Here is a 16,437-nt window from a genome sequence, read left to right on the forward strand (position 1 = left end):
TCACAATTAAAAGAACAAGAGAAGCAAGAGCAAACACATTCAAAAGCTGGCAGAAAGCAAGAAACAACTAAGATCAGGGTAGAACTGAAGGAGATAGAGACACAAAAAACCCTTCAAAAAATCAATGAATCCAGGAGCTGGTTTTTTGAAAAGATCAACAAAATTGATAGACGGCTAGCAGATTAATAAAGAAGAAAAGGGAGAAGAATCAAATAGATGCAATAAAAAATGATAAAGGGGATCTCACCACCGATCCCACAGAAATGCAAGCTACCAGAAGAGAATACTATAAACACCTCTACACAAATAAACCAGAAAATCTAGAAGAAATGGATAAATTCCCTGACATATACACCCTCCCAATACTAATCCAGGAAGATGTTGAATCTCTGAGTAGACCAATAACTGGCTCTGAAATTGAGGCAATAATTAAGAGACTACCAACCAAAAAAAGTCCAGGACCAGACGGATTCATAGCCGAATTCTACCAGAGGTACAAGGAGGAGCTGGTACCATTCCTTCTGAAACTACTCCAATCAATAGAAAAAGAGGGAATCCTCCCTAACTCATTTTATGAGGCCAACATCATCCTGATACCAAAGCCTGGCAGAGACACAACAAAAAAAGAGAATCTCAGACCAATATCCCTGATGAACATCGATGCAAAAATCCTCAATAAAATCCTGGCAAACCAAATCCAGCAACACATCAAAAAGCTTATCCACCATGATCAAGTGGGCTTCATCCCTGGGATGCAAGGCTGGTTCAACATACGCAAAGCAATAAACATAATCCAGCATGTAAACAGAACCAAAGACAAAAACCACTTGATTATCTCAATAGACGCAGAAAAGGCCTTTGACAAAATTCAACAGCCCTTCATGCTAAAAGCTCTCAAAAAATTAGGTATTGATGGGATGTATCTCAAAATAATAAGAGCTATTTATGACAAACCCACAGCCAATATCATACTGAATGAGCAAAAACTGGAAGCATTCCCTTTGAAAACTGGCACAAGACAGGGAGGCCCTCTCTCACCACTCCTATTCAACATAGTGTTGGAAATTCTGGCGAGGCAATCAGGCAGGGGAAAGAAAGAAAGGGTATTCAATTAGGAAAAGAGGAAGTCAAATTGTCCCTGTTTGCAGATGACATGATTGTATATCTAGAAAACCCCATGGTCTCAACCCAAAATCTCCTTAAGCTGATAAGCAACTTCAGCAAAGTCTCAGGATACAAAATCAATGTGCAAGAATCACAAGCATTCTTATACACCAATAACAGACAAACAGAGAACCAAATCATGAGTGAACTCCCATTCACAATTTCTTCAAAGAGAACAAAATACCTAGGAATCCAACTTATGAGGGATGTGAAGGATCTCTTCACGGAGAACTACAAGCCACTGATCAAGGAAATAAAAGAGGATACAAACAAATGGAAGAATATTCCATGCTCATGGATAGGAGGAATCAGTATCGTGAAAATGGTCGTACTGCCCAGGGTAATTTTTAGATTCAATGCCATACCCATGAAGCTACCAATGACTTTCTCCACTGAATTGGAAAAAACTACTTTAAAGTTCATATGGAACCACAAAAGAGCCCGCATTGCCAAATCAATCCTAAGCAAAAAGAACAAAGCTTGAGGCATCACGCTACCTGACTTCAAACTATACTACAAGGCTACAGTAACCAAAACAGCATGGTACTGGTACCAAAACAGAGATACAGACCAATGGAACAGAACAGAGCTCTCAGAAATAATACCACACATCTGCCACTATCTGATCTTTGACAAACCTGACAAAAACAAGAAATGGGGAAAGGATTCCCTATTTAACAAATTGTGCTGGGAAAACTGGCTAGCCCATATGTAGGAAGCTGAAACTTGTTCCCTTCCTTACACGTGATACAAAAATTAACTCAAGATGGATTAGAGACTTAAATGTTAGACCTAAAACCATAAAAACCCTAGAAGGAAACCTTGGCAATACCATTCAGGACAGAGGCATGGGCAAGGACTTCATGTCTAAAACACCAAAAGCAATGGCAACAAAAGCCAAAATTGACAAATGGGATCTAATTAAACTAAAGAACTTCTGCACAGCAAAAGAAACTACCATCAGAGTGAACAGGCAACCTGTTCATCGGGAGAAAATTTTTGCGATCTACTCATCAGACACAGGGCTAATATCCAGAATCCACAAAGAACTGAAACAAATTTACAAGAAAAAAACAAACAACCCCATTGACAAGTAGGCGAAGAATATGAACAGACACTTCTCAAAAGAAGACATTATGCAGCCAACAGACACATGAAACAATGCTCATCACCACTCGCCATCAGAGAAATGAAAATCAAAACCACAATGAGATACCATCTCACACCAGTTAGAATGGCAATCATTAAAAAATCAGGAAACAACAGGTGTTGGAGAGGATGTGGAGAAATAGGAACTTTTACAATGCTGGTGGGACTGTAAACTAGTTCAACCATTGTGGAAGACAGTGTGGTGATTCCTAAGGGATCTAGAACTAGAAATACCATTTGACCCAGCCATCCCATTACTGGGTATATACCCAAAGGATTATAAATCATGCTGCTGTAAAGATACATGCACACTTATGTTTATTGCGGCACTACTCACAATAGCAAAGACTTGGAACCCATCCAAATGTCCAACAATGATAGAATGGATTAAGAAAATGTGGCACATATACACCATGGAATACTATGCAGCCATAAAAAAATATGAGTTCATATCCTTTGTAGGGACATGGGTGAAGCTGCAAACCATCATTCTCAGCAAACTATCGCAAGGACAAAAAACTAAACACTGCATGTTCTCACTCATAGGTGGGAATTGAAGAATAAGAACACTTGGACACAGTAAGGGGAACCCCACACTGGGGCCTGTTGTGGGGTGGGGGAGGGGGGAGGGATAGCATTAGGAGATATACCTAATATAAATAACAAGTTAATGGGTGCAGCACACCCACATGGCACATGTATACATATGTAACAAACCTGCATGTTGTGCACACATACCCTAGAACGTAAAGTATAATAAAAAAAATTAAAATAAAGGTAATAAAATAAAAAATAAAAAAATAAAATAAAGGTAATAAAATAAAAAAATAAAAATAAAGGTAAAATAAATTAAAAAAAGAAAATAGATTATAGTTACCTCACAGGACTCTTGTCAATAGAAAATACAATAATGTTGTTCCTGGCATGGTTGAGTTCCAAATAAATATTAGTTCCCTTCCTCTTGCTTTTTACTAGATATAACTCTTGTGTTTCTGTATTTTTCTAACCAGCATTAAATGAAGGTGTCTCTAATGATCTCAGTTTGTCAGGTTTCAGGGTGGGTGAGAGTGACACAAGAAGTAAAGCTAGGCACTGCCTTTAAAGACCCTGCAGTTCAATATTCCTGGAAAGTTCTTTATTCCTACTCCAGAGGATTAGTACCTAGTTAGATAAGCATCAAGAGATTGGTCAACGGGTACAAAGTTACAGTTATATAGGAGAAATGAGTTCTGGGGTTCTATTGCATAGCAGGGAGACTATATTTAACAATATTATAGTGTATATTTCAAAATTACTAGAACAGAGGATTTTTGAATGTTCTCATCACAAAGAAATGATAAACATATGAGGTGATAAATATGCCAAATGCATTGATTTAATCACTACACAATGTATACACGTATTGAAACATCACATTGTATTCCACAAATATGTATAATTATGTGGCAATTTTTTAAAAAGAGGATAAATGATTAGTGTATTAAGAAATTTTAATAGAATTCTAACAACTGTTGTCCCAAACTAGTTGTTCTAGCCCTGTTAGAAGAAAGGGGATGTGTTAACAACAACAACAATAAAAGTAACAACACAAAAACCTGACTTTCCATTACAACTTCCCCAAATCAAGAAATTAATACATATAGATAATCCCCACTCCAGGAGATGAAGTTTAATCCCTCCTCCCCTTGAGTACAGACTTAGTGACTATACTCTTCTGGACAACAGAGTATGGAAAGAGAAAGATAGTAACTTTCCAGGGAAGAGCCCTGGCAGACACTACCTTACATAACCAAGTAATCAAGGTTATGATAAACAGGAAAGGACTAAGAAATTGTTACAGACTGTAGGAGATGAAGCAGACAATACAGTATTCTGGATTGAATCCTGGAATAGAAAAAGAACATTAATGGAAGAGTGGTGAAAGCCAAATAATGTTTGGAGTTTAGTTAATAGAAATGACCAATGTTCATGTCTTGTTTTGACAAATGTATAACAGTTGTGTAAGATGTTAACATCAGGGGAAACTGGGTGAAGGATTTATGGGAAGTCTGTACTATCTTTGGAACTCTTGTGTAAATCTAAACTTACTCAAAAATAAAAAGAAAATTAATGGAAGGAATTAAATCTAACAGTTTTAATTCAGATATTTGTAGCACATGGGTCGTATTTCAGCACTAATATAAATACTCCTTCAAAATTTTCTAAGACCCTATGGTACAAGCTGCAGAATTACTGTGTAAATGTTTTTCAATTTTCTTTCAGTGAGTCTTATTTTGTTTATTCTGCTTTGCTTTAAGCAGAATAACTGCATGTTTATAGCCTGCCTGCAACGTTTTACGGCACTTTAATTGGTACTCAAGTCCCTAAATGATGTGGAAAACAGTAGAGCCATTCTTCCTAAAGAAAGACTTGCTAATTTGCAAATAAGCAAGTTCACTAACATAAGCTGTAACATAGATAGATTAAAGAAAATGAACCTCAGATAATGCTAATAATTTTCTCATTCCTGACGTATTCAAAAATATCTAGGTCAACACTAAATCTTTTAATACCCCTCTAATAGTTATTTGGATCTCTCAGGTCTTTATTTGCATTAATGCCAGCATTTTTTATCATTTGCAATAGTACGGCAATTTCCTTAACTACCACACAAAAAGTTATAAAACAGCCAGCCCTACTTGCACATTTCCTTAGTTAAGGAAAATAATATTCCAAATCTGTTACATTACACTTTTTTTTTTCTTTTTTTCTTAGTGGGCAAAGCACAATGCACTTTACCAAAGTGGTCAACACATATAGTTATGTGGTGCTAATAGGTATAACAGGACAATTCTAGGAACAGAGAAAAACCACACACAATAAAAACACTGTAACAAGTTAATATGGATTCTATCTGGCACTTGTTCAGTAAGCACTTGCTTGCCTATGCTTTTCTGTGCTTTCTGTGCTCTACCAACGATATCTAATTTTCACTCTTGATGGTCTTCTCATCATTTTCTAAAGGAACACCATGAATTTCAATCGTTAAAACGTATGCTGGATGATATAGCAGCTTAGGGGTAGGGAGTCTCAGATGAGCTGAAGCTCTTCTTGCCAGTCAACATTAGAATAACTATTAAGCAAGTCAAAGAAGGCAAAGGGATCAGTCAATAAATGCGTAACTGTTCATTCACTGTAGTTAATACATTTCTACATCAGGAACACATCTAATAGTGACCTCATTCCCCAGGTCACATTTCCTACCACCTGCCCGCTCAGCTAAATGGGGCATTCCTAGGCATCACTAAGTTAGTGATACAATCTAACCCTGGCAGAACAAAAGTCATACAGCAACAAAACATTTTGTGATAGGACTTTACTGTACTTTTAAAGATGTTAGATGGGACAGAGAGCTAATCAAATGGCTGAAATGGAAGTGCCAACACTCAGGAATAAGGACTGTTATAGGACTAGAGTACAGGATGGAGAGATAGTCTAAGACAGACCAGAAAAGATTCTAGGAGAAGGTAGCACTTAAGTCGGACCCTGAATGATTTTGACAAGTAGAGATAGGAAGAAAGGGTATTTCTTTCAAACAGAGAGAACAAAGTACATACAGGTGTAGGTGTGAAAGCAAGTGGTCAGTTTGAGAATGAGTGGATAATCATTTTCAATAATGAACAGGGAGATCAATAAAAATGAGATAGGAAAGACTTGGGACAGATCTAAAATTTAGAAATCATCCTAAGGAATCTAGAATTTATTTGGAAGGCCACCAAACTTTTGAGTAGAGTAGAAAAATGATTTAGAACTGTGTTTTAGAAAGCAAACTGGCAGTGGTAAGGAAGAAAGACCAGAAACAGGATAAATCAGAGGCATGCAGATTAGTTAGGAGGCAGCTCCACTGGTGCATGGGAAACAGGGAAGAGGCAAGAGGTAAGAGGCAAGCCTTTTAAGTAAGGCAGTGCCTGTGAAAATGGAGAAGAGAGAAAACCAGAGAAGGAAGTCAACAGTACTAGAGACATCAGATCTGAAGACAAGAGTAAGGAGATAATGATGTCAGTAAATGAGATGGGTAGCCTAGAGGAGAAATGGAAGACAATGAATTCTCTTCACACACTAAGCTGAAGTAGAGATAACAGCAGGGTATTACCATTTTTCATCATAAACCTAGTTATATACCATGTGTCTTTTTAATCTATATTAAATTAAAAGTAAAAAGGAGTCAGTGTTCAGAGCAGAAGAAAAAGTAGAAAATGCTATCCTAAATTGGATGTTAATAGTATGGCATCATGAGTCTACATGAAATATTTTGATTCTTCACAAGTAGTATGTTCCCATGTTAAAAATTTAAGAAAGAGAGAAATTTCAGCATTTCTACACATCATTGAGTTGGGGATATGATGTAACTCTGGCAGAACAAAAATCATAGACCAGCAAAATATTTTGTGTTAGGGCTTTGCTGTACAGAATAGATTTTTTTTTTTTTTTTTTTTTTGAGATGGTGTCTCACTTTGTCCCCAGGCTGCAGTGCAATGGTGCGATCTTGGCTCACTGCAACCTCCGCCTTCTGGGTTCAAGTGATTCTCTTGCCTCAGCCTCTCAAGTAGCTGGAATTACAGGCGGACACCACCACGCCTGGCTAACTTTTTGTATTTTTAGTAGAGACGGGGTTTCACCATATTGGCCAGGCTGGTCTTGAACTTGTGACCTCAGGTGATCCGCCCTCCTCAGCCTCCCAAAGTGCTGTGATTACAGGTGTGAGTCCAGCTCAGAATAGGTCTTTAGTGTACAATGGTGATAGGGCTTTGCTGTACAAAAAAAAGAACTTTTTTTTCTTCAGACAAAATTTTGCTGTCACCTAGGCTGGGGTGCAATGGTGTGACTGCAGCTCACTGCAACCTCGAACTCCTGAGCTTAAGTGATCCTCCCTCCTCAGCCTCCCAAGTTGCAGGACTACAGACATGTACCATCATGCCTGGCTACTTTTTTTATTTTTTATTTTAGAGATGGGGATCTCACTATGTTTCCGAGGCTGGTTTCTGACTCCTGGTGTCAAGCAATGCTCCTGCTTTGGCCTCCAAAAAGCAGGATTACAAGTATGAACCACCATACCTGGCCGAGAGATGAATTATTAACAGGGGCAACAACATGGATGAATCTCAAAGTAATTATGCTGAGTAAAAGAAAGCAGACAAAAAAGAACATCATACTGTACAATTCCATCTTTATAAAACTTTAGAAACTACAAACTCCTATAGAGTGACAAAAAGTAGATAAATGGTTATCAGGAGAGGAATAAATGGACGTAAGTAGGTACATGGGGAGACTCTTAGGCGAGATGGATATATTCATTTTCTTGATAGATGTACACATGTCAAAACATCAAATTGTACATTTAAAATATGTGCAGTTTTTTTGTATATTAGTTATCCTTCAATGACGCTATTTTTAAAGTCCCAGAAAAAAATGTAAAGGACATACCTCGCTTCTCCAGTCAGTCCTCGTGTTTTAGGTAGAAGTTCCTTATCTTTAACAACTAACATCTCATTTAAAATTATTCCTGTTTCTCTCCATCAGTCAGTTTTAAAACTGACGTAACAACAACAAAAAATTCACTTTGGGCCGGGCGCGGTGGCTCAAGCCTGTAATCCCAGCACTTTGGGAGGCCGAGACGGGCGGATCACGAGGTCAGGAGATCGAGACCATCCTGGCAAACATGGTGAAACCCCGTCTCTACTAAAAAATACAAAAAAACTAGCCGGGCGAGGTGGAGGGCTCCTGTAGTCCCAGCCACTTGGGAGGCTGAGGCAGGAGAATGGCGTGAACCTGGGAGGAGGAGCTTGCAGTGAGCTGAGATCCGGCCACTGCACTCCAGCCTGGGCGACAGAGCGAGACTCCGTCTCAAAAAAAAAAAAAAAAAAATCAGTTTGAAAAATTAAAAATCCAAGTCATAACATTGACAAACTCTGTGTAACACGAACTAGGCATATTAGCTGGTAACTTGGCATTGTTGCAAGTGAATGCGTGATTTCTGTTATCTTAAGACTAAAACTAGCTAATGGCTTCCTCAACCCAACCAACCCACCAGTATTATCTCTGAAGCCTCCCAGGGTACATGCCCATGTGCCAACTTAAGACATACTGTAGCAATATAAACTCCTTTAACACACCTAAAACAAACCTATTAAAAGGACTCTACCAGAATTTACCGTAATGTAATTTTATCTCAAAGATGATAAACTTTTAAATTCCATATTGACAATCACAGAACATGCAGGTAACTAAAACCTTGAAAATTTAGGATACTTTATGTGAATCAATATGCAGTATCACTTCCTTAGTAAGCTTCATGTAGTCCATGAAATACAATAGGAAATTCATGTCTTTGCTTTAATGAGAAAGACTAAGGTTGGCATTCCTGTACCTTTGATTAAAGAGTAGTTCTGTACAAGTTGGGAAGGCCACTGCTTATAATGATGACTGCAGCTTAGGGAAGTAAACATCTACGATAAGGCAAGAACAGAACATAAGCCTTTCTGGCAAGTTCAGCAAATTAACCTTCATGTCCTACAAATCAAGAAAGGACAGACTTAAAATTTGAAACTTGGTAGGACTTGAAACACAGACCAGCAAAACATCTTATGGTAGGGATTTGCTATACTTTTATTATTAGGAGGATAAAGACACTACAACATTTGGCATGGTTATTGAAATGTGAAAAGCTTAATGATCTTTTTTTACAAAAATATAACACATATATATGTATTTTGAATCATGAAATACTTTTAAGTGACAAGTTCTCCTATCACAAGGTCCGCAGATTGGTCATTTCCTAGCAAACAAAGTTTGCTAATTTTAATCCCATCGAAGTCATGGTGGCCCATTAGGCATCAGCCATCTTGAATTCTCACACTGACAACACTCAGCTGTGCAACCGTACATGAATTACAGATTCTCTCTGGGCTAAAAGTATGTGACTGTAAAATGTGCAGAAACCAAGAGTTTGAGTCTTACACTGTCTATGGCTTCACATACCAAGACCAAATAAGGTTCTATGTAATTCACGTTTCCTTCCAGCAGTCTTGCGTAATAATCATGAATTTTAAAATTATTTTTTAAATGCCTACAGCATATTACAAAAAATATGATATTTAAAAATTTGTTTAAGTCTTCAAGAACGTATTAAACAGGTTTCTTCACCATACTTTTAAACACAATGATAAAAATCTTTTACATACTGATGGGTAAAAACAATTGCCAAATAACTGTTGCTCCTACATACACATAAATTATTTGTAACTGTTGTTCCTAAATACACATAAAATGTCATCCTAAAACTAACCAGGTATGGTTGTCCATTACTGGGTTAGTTGACATTTTGGCACCAAAACTTTTTCACGATAGTCAGTCATTCACTTCAAGCTACTGCTAACTGACTTTTCTAAAGTTCTTCATCCATAGTGGCAAGGGATAGATTTTTCTTAAAAATGAAGTAGCACTGAGTACTGTGAAACAAAATAACCTTTTCATGGCATTATTAAGAAAGTGAAAACCTTTAGTTATCTGTATTTTTAAAAATCAAATTATGACGTAAAATGGAAAACAAGAAAACCATGGAGATGCATAGGAAAATACAGCAGAAATATCCAGAAGTGCTGAGAGGTTGTCCTTGGTGGTGAGACTATGGGTGGGCATTCCTTCTGTTATATAGCTATTCATTTCCACAACAGAAAACATCTACATAAACTTAACAACTGCCTCATAAAACGTGTAGGGTGTCTCTCCACCCCAAATACTAAAGAGATTATGCCACAAAGACTCCACCAAAGAAGCAAGAAGACACTGCGATCGGAACGAAGAGTTTTTTGAACACTGTTACAGATATATCGTCCTATGGCCTACACAGAGCCCATGACCAGAAAGAGGACATTCTCCTCACCTAAGAATCATTCAAAAAAAAAAAAAAAAAAAAAAAAAAACCTACAGTAGCAAAGAATGGCATCCTCATTTCTGCTCACACCACCATACAATGGAACGTTGTGCAATTAAATCCCACTCATTATAGAACCCCAAATACTCGATTCCAACCACGCCAACACCCTTGCAGTTCCCCCAGCCCACGTGTATATTCTCTGGATTGAAGGGATGGGCTTAATTGTCCCTCTTTGAAAACCTTACTCATAATCGCTACTCGCTGAGGAATATGAACTCGAGTCGGTGACCCGATCTTCAAAATCACAGTCCTCATCTTCTTCTTGTGAAGAGGGGTCCCCAGGGAGCTCGTCTGAGCTCGGACGCGAATCGCACGAAACCACAGAGGCCATCGTCAGGAATGCAACAGCTACGAGGGAAGTAATTCAAATCTCACAGCTACAGCTTGCTGAGGCCGCCATGTTGCCTCTGCATGGAAGGGGCAGAGGCCATGTGACCACCAATTCTTAGCTGCAATTGGTGGCAGCTCGGGTTGCCAGGGAGACGGAGAAGCTTCCCAGAAGAGACAAGGAGGACAGAAAGCAGCAGCCAATGAGCTGAAACTTCGAGGAGGGTTTCTCAGTTGCAAGGATAGAAATAGCCAAAGTTTCACCGCTTACGCCCCCCGGACCGCTCTTCCTTAGAGCAGCATAACTTGTTAAAACAGGCGGAGATCCACTGGGTTTTTCCCCTTTTTCTTCCAGTGCTGGATATCCAGTTGGTCTTTGTCCTGTGTTTCTAATGCCTAACAGCTGTCGGTCAGCCTGGATTTCCTTCGAGGGAAAGGAAACCGCACTTTACCTTTCCTTAGGGCCTCATCCGTGCAAGTAATGGACACTTTTAAGCAACGCGATCTAGATGTTAATATGAACACTCTCCATAGTTTTATGGGTTTCATATTGTTTTGCAATTGCAAACATTATCCCAAGTGGGTATTGTAGAGTGCCACAAATGAGTGGCAATCCTGTGGAATCAACTTCATGTTCATTTTCTAACTCAAAATTTTATAATCTAATTAAGTGTTCTCATTACTAAAGTTGGAAGTGTAAACAGGTAAAATCTACCTGTCATTTATGAATACCTACATCAAGTATTTTTTAAGTACAAAAATAACAGCTAGCACTGACTGAGAGTCAGCCTTGGCTCTGGTTTCTTTTTTCATATACAATGCTGAGCATTCACATACTATGAAGTAAATATTTTCTCTATATTAAAATAAGGAAACTAAGCTTTAGAGAAGTTACGCATCTTACTAATGATTACATGGCTAGCAGTCAACAAAGCCAACCAAGGAATGAACTTAAGTCAATAACCATTACATGAAATTTCCTCCCTCAGAACCCAGTAATTCAACTATTAGAGATCTACTCTGAGAAAGAATGCAAATTTATAAAATTTGTAAAAGTGAAAAGCTGAAAGCAATCTTAAAATGTCAAATAATGAGGAAAGAGTTAAATATATATAAATATAATCATCATGATTTTAACTAGAATGTGTTCAAAGAGTAAAGCATGAAGGAAATGTTCATGTTGCAGCATGTAGAAAAAGGATATAATGTTATTTTATGATCTCAAAGGCTGGGTGCTGGGGATTTTGTAATGGGCAATTATAACACAGTGGTAAGTATTACAATAAATACAAGGTTCTAACGGAATACCCAGAAAAAACCAAAATAGTATACATGTGGCCATGACAAATTTCTTAGAGGAAGTATTAATTTATATTGTTATCATGGCATGGTTCCAACAGAGAAAGAGTAATGGGAGATGAGTCATCACATGGCTGGTAGGGGTATATGCATGGAGAACTCAAAGGAACCTGGATTGTAGCTGTTGCAGGGGCAGAAAAACTCTACCTCCATCTTCTTAGGGTCCCAGCTGGGCCTGAGAATTAAACTTACCTAAAATAGATTAACAAAAGAAAACCAACTGGAACTTGTTATACAGATTTTGAGGCCCTGCTCCACATCAGCAGGATCAGAATCTCCAAGGGTGGGGGTTGGAAATCTCTATTTTAAACAAGTGCCCCCAGTGATTCAGCAAACTTGGGGAACTGCCCTAAATTTTCCCTCAGTTCTGTGCTTCATACACACAGGCCAACTGGCCATTCCCTGAATAGGCCGGAACCCACTCCCATCTTGCAAATTTGAGCCTGGCAGAGAGACCTCTCTCCCTGCTCTAGAATCCAAGTTTTACATGGCAGGGGAGCCCTCATAAAGAAACGAAGACCCAAAGAAGCAGTTAGAGTCAGTTAACTTATATACTGGATCAGACAAAGAACAGGTAGCTGTGCAGAAGCAACTAAATTAAATTGGGAAGTTTAAAAGATAAGTTATTTTAACAAGGTCTGTACAGAATTCTCTTGGTTTCACTTCTATGCCCTTGAGAATAAGAATGCTACATTTTTCTAGTATAGGGAGGGTGTCTTTCACATGGGAGCTTTATCTGCTACTTTCAAGAAACAGTACAAAGGCACTTGCTGTTTTTCAAGTGCACTAAACTTAAATGGCCAGGATAGTATAGTTTACCTCCCTCACAGCCAAACGAGTTGCAGTATGCAGCTTATACTTTTAAGCTGAAATTTAGTTGTGTTTACATTAAGTATGTACATTATATGTACAAATATACATTAAACTATGTACATTTGAATTTGTACATCTACGAATGTACATTAAACTATGTACATTTGAATTTCCTAGGTTTTATGATTTTATTTAATTTCTAAATGTTCTTTTTATAGTGTTATAACAGCTATTAAATTTTGTAATTTATTTGTATTAATTCATAAAATGGTTTTCATCTTATATAGGAGCTATAAAGCAGTTTATACCTCATTTATTTAAAATTATAATTAAAAAACTTAAGTCATCCCTGGAAATCCATAAGAGTTTTTTCCTTAAAAGTGGTCTGTACATTACTAAAGTTGAAGAACGGGAGGAGGAATTTGGAAAGGGGTAATGGGCAAAAGGAGTGTCAGAGGCATTTGAACCACAGCAACTCCATCTTGAATAGGGGCTGGGTAAAATAAGGCTGAGACCTACTGGGCTGCATACCCAGGAGGTTAGGCATTCTTAGTCACAGGATAAGATAGGAGGTCGGCACAAGATACAGGTCACAAAGACCTTACTGATAAAACAGGATGCAGTAAAGAAGCCGGCCAAAACTTACCAAAACCAAGATGGCTACGAAAGTGACCTCTGGTCATCCTCACTGCTCACTATATGCCAATCATAATTAGCATACAGTGAACAGTGAGGATAATGAGCATTAGTTGCTAAAACACTCCCATCAGCACCATGACAGTTTACAAATGCCATGGCAATGTCAGGAAGTTACCTTATATATTCCAAAAAAGGGCAGAACACTCAGTTCTGGGTATTGCCCACCCCTTTTCTGGAAAACTCATGAATAATCCTCCCCTTGTCTAGCATATAATCAAGAAATAACATACAAGTATACTCAGTCAAGCAGCCCATGCCCCTGCTCTGCCTATGAAGTTGCCCTTTTTTTCCTTTACTTTCTTAATAAACTTGCATTAAATTTATTCTGTGAACTTGCCCTGAATTCTTTCTTGGGTAAGGTCCAAGAACTTGCTCTCTCTTGGGGTCTGGATTGGGACCCCTTTCTGGTAACAAGAGGTCCTTGAGGTGGTAGGAGGGGATAGTATACAAGGCACAGAAGGAGAGATATGACCTCCCTGGACACCTCTTCCCTAAAACTAGAGGGAAGAGCCAAAGAAGGGTGCTGGTGTGGATGGTGATTTGCCAGTTTCAGGCAGGAAGCTGAGGCAGTCTCCATGTGACAGTGTTTATTGTCTGGTAAGTAGGTTGCAACCTTGCCAGCTGAAAGTGATGGAGGAAATAATGGGGTCAGAAGTTTGAAGAAAGTGGAGACAGGAAGGAAGGGAAACAAATATTTCCATTAGCATTGAGATCCAACAAAAAATGTATTACTTTTAAAATCAGAGAAACAATATTATTTTAAAAAGCTGGAGTCACTATACTCATTATTTTGAGTTTCATGGTAAAATATACATGCTTACTTTCACCATAATCTTAAACATTAGATATGATTTAAGATTCCATTTCAAAATAAAAAGTGCTTTAGGTACCTCTTTAATAAGTTAACCTTTCTTGTTTTAAAAGCAATTTATTGGAAGTAAAAAATAAAATAAGAAATTTAAAAAGGACATTTACAAATTTTAGCAAAATATCACATTTTCTTCCTACAAATTTTTCATCCATTTTTTTTTTGTAAGCATCTAATAGTTTCATACCCTGCCTCATAAACCTTGCATGGTACCTCCTTAAATAGAGAACAAAGTTCAAACTGTGTAGTTTCTTTTAAAATTTTTTCTCCAATTCTACAAACATTTGAACACCAATTCAGAATTAAATGCTTAATCCATGTTACATCTTAAGTTAATCAAGCTCATCAACTTGCCTATTCAAAAGAATCAACTGGAGCTTGTTATACAGATTTTGAGGCCCTGCTCCACATCAACAGGATCAGAATCTCCAGGGGAGGGGCCTGGAAATCTCTATTTTAAACAAGTGCCCCCAGTGATTCAGCAAACTTGGGAAACTGCCCTAAACTTTCCCTCAGTTCTGTGCTTCATGCATATGGGCCCATTGGTCATTCCCTGAATAGGCCGGGACCCACTTCCACCTCCTGAATTTGAGCCTGGCCGACAGACCTCTCTCCCTGTTGTAGAATCCATCAACGACATAACCTTGAGCAAATGATCTCCACAAGCTTCACTTTCCTTATCTGTAAGTTCAGATAATGGTACTTACTTCACAGGACTGTTTGGAATCTAATGAGTTAATGCATGTAAAATACCTAGCACATAAAGCGTCAATAAAACAGCTATTTTATCTCATTTACTCACACAGTTCTCTTACTGTGGAATGATACTTACCCAAAATTCATTTGTTGAAATACTATATCTTTCTTCAAGATCCAATTTAAATAGCACCTTTTCCCAAAAGCCCTCCCAGACACATCTCCTACCTCATCAAGAATTCCTTTCTCTACTCTTTCCTCATAATCTATCCCATAAAATTAGGTTATAACTAATATCAGTCTGTCTTATATCTAAATTAAATAGTAATACCTCTATCATTGCCACCAAATAACAATCTCCTGGAGAACCTGACTGGGTCTCTCTTTTTTTTTTTTCTCTTCAGTCTTTCCCCTGTCACAAGGTTGAACTGGAGCAAAAAATGCCACATGAAAGTATACCTGCTAGGACGTTAGCTATATCCCTGAGTTATGTTAACTCCCTTGTCTAATTTACTTCCATGTGTTAGTTAAATGGATAAAAGTGAGCAACAACAAAATTTAACACCTTGCTTGATCTTTCATCAAAGAAGAAATAATAGCAATCATTTTTATCCTTATTTTAATTTTCAGGTGATAGTATCAATTAGACATATTTCTAAATTTACATATCATATTTCTACTAACCTTACTAATATTTAATAAGCTTAGATATTTTTGAAAGGATGAAGAAAGGAAAGGAATAGGATGCCATTTTCAGGGCCTTTTATAAGAATATTCTGTCTGTTTCATAATTAGCAATTGCAAGAAAATTTAAGAAATTTAGACCAGGGTATATTTTCATTTTCCCTTTTCCACTACAAAATGACCAGCCATCTTCTGAAGCCCAAATATGTTTAATTTAATGCATATGAGACATGACATCCTTATTTCCATAGATTACCATCTCGATTAGGCAAACAATACAATTCTAACATAAAATACACCAGATAAGGACATAATTAAATATTTAGTATCGTTAGCAGGTCCAGGAGCTCTTTCTCTAGTAGTAATAGAAGCTAGCAATGAGAAGTAAATGAAAATAGGGCCACATGAGGTCATATTCATTAAAAAAACTTAAACTACAAGGTAAAAATTATGTAAGAGTTTGTTAGAAACGGATATTGCCTTAATTGTGCCTAAAAGAAATAATTATACTTTATGAACTATGTGGTAATAATGACAGCCATAATTGTTTTAAAAATATGAATAAATAACTTGGTAGACCAATGAAATAGCATTTTAGAAAGTAAGACTTTATTATGTAGATTTCAAATTTCAGAGTTTATATATCAAAATAACATTTCAGCAATCCTAAATGTACAGAATTGCATTATGGTCTAAAATTCTC

The 16,437-nt window shown here is 37.5% G+C and overlaps 1 protein-coding gene across 1 annotated transcript in view; it reads right to left on the bottom strand.

The window, feature by feature from the left end:
* Window positions 1–10,703, bottom strand: part of INTU (inturned planar cell polarity protein) — a 90,681-nt gene extending 79,978 nt beyond the window's left edge. Inside the window, exon 1 of the mRNA XM_023217614.3 lies at window positions 10,474–10,703. Within this exon, the coding sequence (XP_023073382.2) occupies window positions 10,474–10,619 (146 nt within the window). The 5' untranslated portion in view covers window positions 10,620–10,703. The remainder of the gene's footprint in view (window positions 1–10,473) is intronic.
* Window positions 10,704–16,437: the final 5,734 nt, after the last annotated feature.

The sequence above is a fragment of the Piliocolobus tephrosceles genome, chromosome 3 (assembly GCF_002776525.5).
Source record: "Piliocolobus tephrosceles isolate RC106 chromosome 3, ASM277652v3, whole genome shotgun sequence".
Classification (NCBI taxonomy): domain Eukaryota; kingdom Metazoa; phylum Chordata; class Mammalia; order Primates; family Cercopithecidae; genus Piliocolobus; species Piliocolobus tephrosceles.